The 10,410-nt window shown below is 38.6% G+C and overlaps 1 protein-coding gene across 1 annotated transcript; it reads left to right on the forward strand.

Annotated features, from left to right (window-relative positions):
* Positions 1-5,710: 5,710 nt before the first annotated feature.
* SMIM10L1 (small integral membrane protein 10 like 1) lies at positions 5,711-9,214 on the forward strand. The gene has a single exon (XM_033408200.2). It carries the CDS (start codon positions 5,872-5,874, stop codon positions 6,076-6,078), a length of 207 nt encoding a protein of 68 aa, XP_033264091.1. The 5' UTR covers positions 5,711-5,871; the 3' UTR covers positions 6,079-9,214.
* Positions 9,215-10,410: the final 1,196 nt, after the last annotated feature.

Here is a 10,410-nt window from a genome sequence, read left to right on the forward strand (position 1 = left end):
AAGCATCCAAATTGAAAAGGAAGGAGTGGGACTTCCCTGGTGGCGCAGTGGTTAAGAATCCACCTGCCAATCCCCTGCCAAAGGGGACACGGGTTCGAGCCCTGGTCCGGGAAGATCCCACACACCGCAAAGCAACTAAGCCCATGCACCACAACTACTGAGCCTGCACTCTAGAGCCCACGAGCCACTACTACTGAAGCCTGCACACCTAGAGCCTGTGCTCCGCAACAAGAAAAGACACTGCAATGAGAAGCCTGCACATCGCAACGAAGAGTAGCCCCAGATCACTGCAACTAGAGAAAGCCCAAGTGCAGCAATGAAGACCCAATGCAGACAAAACTAAATAAATGTATATATTAAAAAAAGGAAGAAGTAAAACTCTTTATTTGCAGATGGCATATTATATTAAAAAAGACATAAAAACTCCACCAAATAAACTGCTAGAACTAATAAACAAATTCAGTAAACTTGCAAGATACAAAATCAATATCCAAAATTCAGTTGCACTTCTATACACTAACAGTGAACTATCAGAAAGACAAATTAAGAAAACAATCTCATTTATAACTGCATCAAAAAGAATAAAATACCTTGGAATAAATTTAACTAATGAGGTGAAAGATCTGTACACTGAAAACTGCAAGACATTCAAAGAAATTGAAGAAGGTGAAGAAGACACAGATAAGTGGAAAGCTATTCCATGCTCATGAATCAGAATAATTAATATTGTTAAAATATCCATACCACCCCCAAGAGATCTACAGATTGTATGCAAGCTCTATCAAAATTATAATAGCATTTTTCACATAAATAGAAAAAAATCTTAAAATCTGTATGGAACTACAGAAGATTCTGAACAGCCAAAGCAATCTTGAGAAAGAACAAAGCTGGGAGCGTCACACATCCTGATTTCAAACCATAGTACAAGCTACAGTAATCAGAACAGATAGTATTGGCATAAAAACAGACACATAGTTCAATGGAACAGAACAGAGAGCCCAGAAACAAACATAAGCATATACACTCAACTAATTTTCAACAAAGATGCCAAGAGTCTACGGTGGGGAAAGGACAGTCTCTTAAATAAATGGTGTTGGAAAAACTGAATATACAACTGCAAAAGAATGAAACCAGACCCCTATCTTACACCACACACAAAAATCAGTTCAGAATGAATTAAGGACCCGAACTTAAGACCTGAAACTATAAAAATCCTAGAAGGAAGCATAGGGAAAATGTTCCTTGACATTGGTCTTGGCAATGAGTTTTTGGATTTGACAACAAAAACAAAGGCAACAACAGCAAAAATAAACAAGTGGGACTACATCAAACTAAAAAGCTTCCACACAACAAAAGATACCATCAGCAAAATGAAAAGGCCACCTTTGGAACGGGAGTAAATATTTGCAAATCATATACTGATAAGGGGCTAATGTACAAAATATACATGGCACCCATACAACTCAATAGCAAAAAAGAAAACAAAAACAAACAAAACAACTGAAGAATATGGTTTTTAAAATGGGTAAAGGACCTGAACAGACATTTTTGTAAAGAAAACATACAAATGTCCAACAGGTTTATGAAAAGGTGCTCAACGTCACTAATAATCAGGGAAAGGCAAATCAAATGAGATACCACATCTATTAGGATGTCTATATCCAAAAACAAGATACAACAAATGCTGGCAAGGATGTAAAAAGGGAACCCTAGTGCACCACTGATAGGAATGTAAACTGGCACAGGCAGTTGGAAAAATGTATGGTGGTTCCTCAAGAACTAAACAATAGAGACACCATATGATCCAGCAATCCCACTTCTGGATATACATCCAGTGGAAACAGAATCATTTTCTTAGAGTTATCTGTACTCCCATGTTCATTGAAGCATTATTCACAATAGTCAACTATGAAAACAACCTAAGTGTCCACAGAAGGACGAATGGATAAAGAAAATGTGAAATAAATATATAAGTCTCACAAATATTATTTGGCCACAAAAAAAAAAAAAAAAAGGAAATCCTGCCATTTGCAACAACATGAGTAAAACTGGAGGGCGTTTTGCTTAGTGAAATAAGCCATACAGGGAAAGACAAATACTTCATGGTATTACTTGTATATGGTACCTTACAAAAAAAAAGTTAAATTTACAGAAAGATATGGTGATTGCCAGAGGTTAGGGGAAATGAGAAGAGGTTGGCAAAAGGGTACAGACTTTCAGTTGTAACACAAATAAGGTCTGAGGATCTAATGTATAACATGGTGACTATAGTTGATAATACTGTAAATTTGCTAAGAGAGCTGAACTTGTGTTCTCACACAAATAAAAGGGGGGCTGGGTAAATATGTGAGGCAATTTATGTGTTAATTAACTTGATTGTGGGAATCCTTTAACAATGTATACGTATATCAAATCATCACATCATACACCTTAAATATATTATAATTTTGTCAATTATACTTCAATAAAGCTGAAAAAAAAGAGAAAATGTGTTGAAACTGGTTAAGCCTTCTTCAGCCTGGGTCTATGAATAACTGCAGAGAGGGGATAAATGGAATAGTATTCAGCAGTAAAAAGGAATGGGCAAGATGTTACAGAGTCCCATGGAGTCATCTCCAGTTATACGTCTAAGTGAAAAACAGCAAGATGCAGAACCATGTGTATAGTGGGCTATCTAGTGCCTAAGGAAGTGCAGAAGGCTTTCTAACTGAAAACTAATTTTTTAAAATAGTTACCTCTTTGGAGTGTAACAGAGATGAGGAGACAGGAAAGAAGCTAGACTTCTTTAAATACACTTTGTTTTTTTGGGTTTTTTTTTTGCTGTACGCGGGCCTCCCACTGTTGTGGCCTCTCCCGTTGCGGAGCACAGGCTCCGGACGCGCAGGCTCAGCGGCCATGGCTCACGGGCCCAGCCGCTCAGCGGCATGTGGGATCTTCCCGGACCGGGGCACAAACCCGTGTCCCCTGCATCGGCAGGTGGACTCTCAACCACTGCCCCACCAGGGAAGCCCTATACTTTGTTTTGACTCTGGTACCATGAAAATTTATTACATAATAATAGACAAAATTAAATCAAAAGAACTATCAATCTGTAAAAATCAAATGCAAAATAAAGCAAAGACACTTGTTTGTATAGTGCATGGTTTAATAATAAAGTTGTTTCAAATGATGCTAAGACATGGTAATTTTATTTTTTGTCTCCATTAGGATATATTCTTAAATAAGAGAAATCTTAAATTATTTTTTAATAATTATGTTGTTAGAATAGCATATGGTTGGTTTGAAACTATTATGCACAGAGATGCACACAAATAATTGTTAAATTTTTGTTGTTAGGGACCAAAATTTTCAGCATTAGAAAAAAGAAAGAAACATATACAAAACTAGAATTAGAAAGGTCAGCATGAACTCACTGAAATTTATTTTAAAAGAATCTATTCTGGTGGTTTTAAGCATAAAGGCATTTTTGAGAGAGTATCAAAGTATTACATGGTCTGCAGAAGGAGATTCAGAGCTAGGCGTCCAGAAACGATGCCGGCATCAGATATTTTTCTAGATACCTTAAGAGGGAAAAATCTTAATCTGATGTTGCGGCTAATGGTTTGCTTCAGTATGACACAAATCTGATGCTTGAATGTACAGTCTTGATCCAGAAATTGCAGTGTTACTATGGGATCTAATCATTGCTATCATGTTACAATTTGTTTTTCTTTCACTGAGTTTCACTAAACCTACATAAAGGTTTCCACTGAACATCAAACGGTTCCTGATGTGTTGCCTACTGAAAGGCTAACTTCAATCTGTTAGCCTGCAAATGTGGGACAGACTCTTTCACTGAGTTGTAATTTTTCTCTTGTGTTTAGGCATGGGTCGTTTGGATCCAATCCTTGCAGGCTGAATGCATTTTTTTAAATATAATAGAACACTTATATTGGCAACTTCTTTAAAAAAGGAGCTGAGAATTTGCAGACCTGCTGCAGCTTACCTTAACACTTTTTCAAAGCATCATTAAACCAAACAAGCCATTAAAAAGTACTAAACTGGGCATATGTATAACTGATTCACTTTGTTATAAAGCAGAAAATAACACACCATTGTGAAGCAATTATACTCCAATAAAGATGTTAAAAAAAAAAAAAAAGAAATGAAGCACTTACATTTGATCTTGGTATGATCTCTTTAGGTAGAGCTCTACCAGGAGCTTTAGGTTGCATTCCTGGCCCTACTGATGTGAAACGCAGTGAGATGAACTACTTTTCAGAGCCTGTCTAGGCCTCCTGAAAATGAAAATCAATGTGTGTGATGAAAAGATGAGCATGACCTCTGGGGATTTTAAGCTTCATGATGATTTAATAGCAAATCATTGTAAATTCAGCAGACTTGACTTTCCCAATAAACATTTACTTTAAAGGAGAAAAAAAAAGTACTAAATTGGGAATACAGGGTCAACAATAAGGGGATAAGAAAGATCTGGAAAGGAAGGCCAAGTTAAAGAGTCAATGAAGCAACATCTGGAGAAATGGTTTAAGACGTGTTCCTGTTGAAGCTTACTTATGTGTGCCTACTTGGCAAAAAGTGTGGATCAGTCATTCAAGTCTAAACATCAAGGGACAGAATAAAAAACACAATCATGTAAAACACTGATCCTATCCCACTCTGCACTGTCACTTTCACCTGACAGAAATCTTTCGTCAGCTCTGCAGCATTGACAAGTAGGAGCTGGAGCTTCATGACTGCTCTTTGCCTATTCCTTTCCAACTGGAACAGGATATCAACCTAGCCATGTTATAAACATTGATAAATGGCTGTTTTCCCCGTGGGCTTAGAATGAAAGATCTGGTTTTCATGGAGTTAACAAGAGCTAGTGGGGAGGGAGGGGAGCAAAGAGCAGAAGAATGATGGAAGAGAATGAGTCCACATAGTTTTATGTGGTTGGAAATGGAAGATTCAGGGACTTAATGACTTCTGTGACCCTGAATACCTCTATTATTCTTTCAATTTTCAGAAAGGATAAATTGTACTTCTATGTGGAAACGATACATTTACTGGTTCTGAGTTGTCATTTATCTTACGCTACTCTTCAGTCTCTATACCAGTATTTTAGAAGTTGTCTTGAGTGAGCAGTTATCAGTTCCTCTAGGTGCTGTCTAGTTGCTGGGTTGGTACTGGTAGCAAAGTAGCAAAAGAAATTCTAGTTGGGGATACACAATTGAGTTTTATACAGTTTTATATATGTGGATATGTGTGTGTGTGTTTGCTTAAATAAGTGTGCAATTTCTAACACTTGCACCTGAAATCGTCCTAATACATAGGAAATCCACTGCCTGAGACTGTGATCCTTTAAGTTAAAGCATGATATAAATACGGAGACTTTGTGCCCAAACTGGCTTATGTAAGGAGATCACCTTGCCATAATATTAAAGTTAATGTTACGGAATCAAATGGGTAAGATTCCTGGCTAGTAGCCCAGTTCACAGATCAGACTAACCCGAGTTTTAATGCAAGCTCCTCGGGCAAGTTCCAGAATTTTACTTAGCTTCCTTTCTGCATTTTAAAGTGAAAACAGTATCGGTAAGGCTGTTCGTATATGCTGTACAAAATAACTGCATGGCATATATGTAAATAAATAACCCGTTCCCGACCTACCAAGAGTTAAAACGCTAAACGCTGAATACCGTTTTAAGCAGCAGACAGGAAGGGGCGGAGCGCCAGCCGCAGCCCCCGCCTCACCGCCGTTAGGGAAGCAGCTGCGGCTACGTCAGGCGCGAGTGTAAGCCCAGCTGCCGCTTAGCCCCCGGCCCCTCCCGGTCGCCGCCGTCAGTCGGGGGTCCGCGGGGTCTACGGTCACCCTGCGCTCCAGGCACCGCGTCCATGGCCACCGCGGCGGCTCCGTCATCCTTGGCTCTCAAAGCCTCGAGCCTGGCCGCGGCCCCCGGCTCGTACGGGGTCTTCTGCAAGGGGCTCTCCCGCACCCTCCTCGCCTTCTTCGAGCTGGCCTGGCAGCTGCGCATGAACTTCCCGTACTTCTACATCGCGGGCTCCGTGGTCCTCAACATCCGCTTGCAGGTACACTTTTAGAGCCCTGAGGAAGCCGGCGGTACCCCGGGCCTGCCTTATGGCCGACTCCCAGGAGACCCCGCGGCGCCGCGGAGCTGGGGGCGAGGAGTTTCTCTGTCTCGCGAGAGTGCCTGGGCTCCCTCCGCGGCTGTGCTCTCCGCTCTCAGCCAAGCTCCTGTACTGTCACTGAGACCTTGCCGAGATTGGGAAGAGGAAATACGCGATTCCGGGAGCCGAGAAAGAACTTCAGCTAAGACCCACGACAATATTTAAGAAGCTGTGCATCCTTAAAACAAAAACGGGACGAACAGGCTGCATGACAAAAAGGGAAAGGTACTAAAATTTTCAGGACAAAAATGTACAACAAGCTCATGGTCCATATTAATTTAATAAATAAGTAAATTTCGGGAGTATGAGACTGGAATATAAGCAGGACGCTGAATGAGTAAGAAGCTGGGGAGATCTTAAGGATATGCTGTGGAGGGCATATATTTCTTCATCCCACAAGAAAAAACAATGACGATCAGAAGCTTTCACTGAAAAAAACTGTACAGGAAACACATCCTTCAAATACCAAACAATGTAAAATGCTGCAGGATTTTGAACAGAGGGAGTGTAAGAAAGTGGACTCTATTTCAGTGTCCCTATGAGTAACATGCAGTTCAAAATCTTGGAGCCAAAGAAGGAAATACAGTCATAGCACAAAGCTTGGCGACTTATCGAATAACATTTAAATAATCATAATAATGTAAATGCTGTTTATGATTTTCATCTTTTTAAGAGAATACTTACAGTTACAAAGTTTGAATGCACATGTTATCAGCCTTGATGGTGTAAAAGTGAGGGTACCTGGAATGGTAATGGTGTCTTTTAAAGTGGGAAGCTGAGAGGAAAATTCTGTTGTCGATGGGGGAAGAGGGCATTTTATTATTTAAAGAGTAGCCATAAAGTTGCTTAAATGTAACTATATGAAGGAGAGAAGAGAAGGGGAGAACAGCATGAGGTCAACAAGAAATGCCTAGAGGTTAGAGTTAGGGTGGAATGTTTCAGATTACCTGATGTATTTGGAGTCAAGAGATTTTTAGATTTCAGAGAGTCTGGAGACGAATTAGTGGTCTGCAAAATTTTTTCTAATTAAGGAAGCAAAGCTGAGGCAGTTGTAAACCCCGGGAAAAATAAAAAAATTTTTTCAAGAACTACACTGCATAACTCCACTGTGAAGAATATTACTACTCATCATATAAAGCCAGTTTTAATTATATAAACACTGAATACAGGTAAATTATTAGGTAACATTGGAACGACTGGAGAAGAGAGAGATGTATATGTAATGGGGGAGAATCAATCAAGATCTGATATAGAAAAGTTGATTTTAAAAAAGCAGTATAACTTGTCACTTAGAAAGAGTACAATAAGAAATAGCTAAGAGTTAAAATTGGTAGTCTCTGGAGAAAGAAAATCAGGGATAGAAAGGTGGAGGACTGCTGTTTTTCACTACCAGTCTAACAGTAACGGTGATTTTTCTTAGCCGTGTGTGTGTGTGTGTGTGTGTGTGTGTGTGTGAAGATATATATAGATATAGATATCAGGCAGACCTCTGTTAAAATACAAACTAATTTTGTGGTCCAGGTGAGCCCATTAATCTGCCTAAACCCCAGTTTTCTCAATTCTATTAAATGAGAGTAAAAATACTCACCTTGAAAGATCAGTCAAGAATTAAAAATAAGCCTGACTTAGTGCTTGATACATACCGTACACAGTAAAGAGTATTTGTTATAACAGAATATTTCATTAGCTTGTGAATAAAACTTAAAACTCTCATATGGAGTGCCTGCTTTTCCATTGGAGGGTTTTAGTACTGAAGGAGGTTTGTAGATTCCTGACAATGGGGGTGTAGGGAAGACCCTCCAGGAAGAGACATTTGAGCTGAAAGGGGCAATTATTTGCCAAAGTAAAGATTTAAACTATTTGTAGTGTTCTGTATTCCACTAATTGTATCCAACAAACAAGTGTACTCTAGGAATATAAAATAAGTGCCCCCTGTAGCACAATGTCTTGCTTTGAGTAACTTCTTCTACCCTTCATTCCTTGTCTCCAGCCAAAGTAGAGTACATCTTCACTTTTCTACGTCGTACGCTTTCTTCAACCTTCTGTACCTTTTTTGTTTTTTTGACTTATGGTTACTCTACCTGTGTTTTAAGGCTGAACTTAGACATCACTTTTTCCATTAAGTTTTTCCCAGATGCTCCTGACCAGATTAGAGATCATTTCTTTTAATCCATCTAAAGGGCTGTGTTAATATCAACCTATGCCATTTTCATAGGCTTCCTTATTTGTGCCTAATTGTGCATTAATTATCAGATGCAGTTTTTTAAAGAATATCCAAGACGACAGGTTTCCGGACTATGATCTCTTCCCTTGGTAATTACATATTGCTGTGAAAGTGCAGGGACTAAAACATTTTAGTCTAAAATACCAGAAATGTAATTTGATCAATGAAATAATTCAGTATTGCCAATGGGCTTACAAATGGTGGGCACCACTATTTCCTAGAGGCACTAATGTCCCAATTTGTAACACAAAAGAATGAGGCTGCCATTAGCCCTGGAATGGTGACATACAGGGATTTGGGTGGCTAATGAACATGTGCCTTCCTCAACCTTTTTTTCTTCATATTAGTGTTTTGCTACACTGAAGAAACTAAGGCACTTCAGCAGATTTATTATTATATCCTCCACTAGATTAGAAGCCCTATGAGGGAAGGTACTATATCCTATCGAATTTTACAGCCTGTAATATCAGCAAATATATAGTAGGAACTGAATGAAAGCTCCATGATTTACCATTTATTCTTAACAATTGCTCTTAAAACCAGATGTGTATTTTTCTTCCTACATGATACAACTCAGTAAAGTTTCCCATGGAAGAAAACAAGATTTTTGCTCTACTTATTATTAACCACTTACTATTCTAATTTACAAGGAATTTTATTCCTCCTGGCATCCTTCCAGGTCACATCCATGAAGCCAAAGATTTTCTCAATCCCCAGCCTAGAGTATTGCCTAATGTGAGTAAATATTGTTGAATGAATGCCAAATTAGTTGGTTTTTCTACACTTAGCAGTCAATAAAAGAAATAAAGATGTGTTTGTCCCTGATACTAAAGTCATCTACTTTATTTCTCCCATAAATCAAGCTTTTTCAGGCCTTGAAGAATATTGATTGGCCCAGAGATCTCAAAGTTGAAGAAGCAAAGAGATGGCATGATTCTGATCAATAAAGAAAAACACTTGTTTATGCAGTTCACCTGACAAGAATGCTGGGGGAATGGAGACTCTTAATAGTTTAAAGGGAAATAGTGATCATAGTAAACACATAACCTAAGGGTTAGGGAGCAAGATTTTTTTTTTTAAGGATTTTAAAATTGAGGGTAAAAATACTTATGATTAGTTGGCTAAAAGAATGTATCATCAGGACTTCCCTGGTGGTCCAGTGGTTAAGGCTTTGCCTTCCAATACAGGGGGTGTGGGTTCGATCCCTGGTCAAGGAGCTAAGATCCCACGTGCCTTGCGGCCATAAAACCAAAACAAAACAGAAGCAATATTGTAACAAATTCAATAAAGACTTTAAAAATGGTCCACATCAAAAAAAAAAAAAAAAAACCTTGAAAAAAAAGAACATATCACTATCAGCATGTTTTTAAAATGTTATTGAGATTTTAATACCAGGAACTATGAAAAGTTATTTACTTACATGATCATAATCCTCCCGTGTACCCTATGAAGAAGATATTTTCATCATCATTTTTTCAGGTAAGGAAACTAGGATTTAGTGAGGTTAAGTAACTTTCCTAAGGTCAGAGTAACTGGCCAAACCACAAGTGCATCTCAAGTTTATTACTAAAGATACATTTGATGAGGGATTCAATTTTTTTTACATGTATAGGTAATTCTGAATAATCCCGTCGCTTTTCTCAAATTCTCAAACAGAAGTATTACCTGAGTAATACTGGAGGATATCTTTTTTTAATATAATTATTGAGGGCCTTTTGTATTAGAATATAAATATTTAATATTATTTGATATTAAATTCGAGTATTTTATACTCTGATGCCTAAAGCCAGTTGGCCTATTTGTGGGGAAGAGGGGTGAAGGCGATGGAGGACACAGAGGAAAGGACATTCATTTCCCCTAGGATGGAAAGAAAACACTTTCCTTCCCATGATGGAGTGGAGATCGGGTAAAAACATGAATTTTGAAGCTCAGTCATCGCTGTCCTGAGGAGGCCGAACTAAATTCCCGGTTACAAAATTCTGCAGTCCTATTTTAATGGAGACTTTTCTTGGGGCATCAAT

The sequence above is a fragment of the Orcinus orca genome, chromosome 11 (assembly GCF_937001465.1).
Source record: "Orcinus orca chromosome 11, mOrcOrc1.1, whole genome shotgun sequence".
In the NCBI taxonomy this organism is placed as follows: domain Eukaryota; kingdom Metazoa; phylum Chordata; class Mammalia; order Artiodactyla; family Delphinidae; genus Orcinus; species Orcinus orca.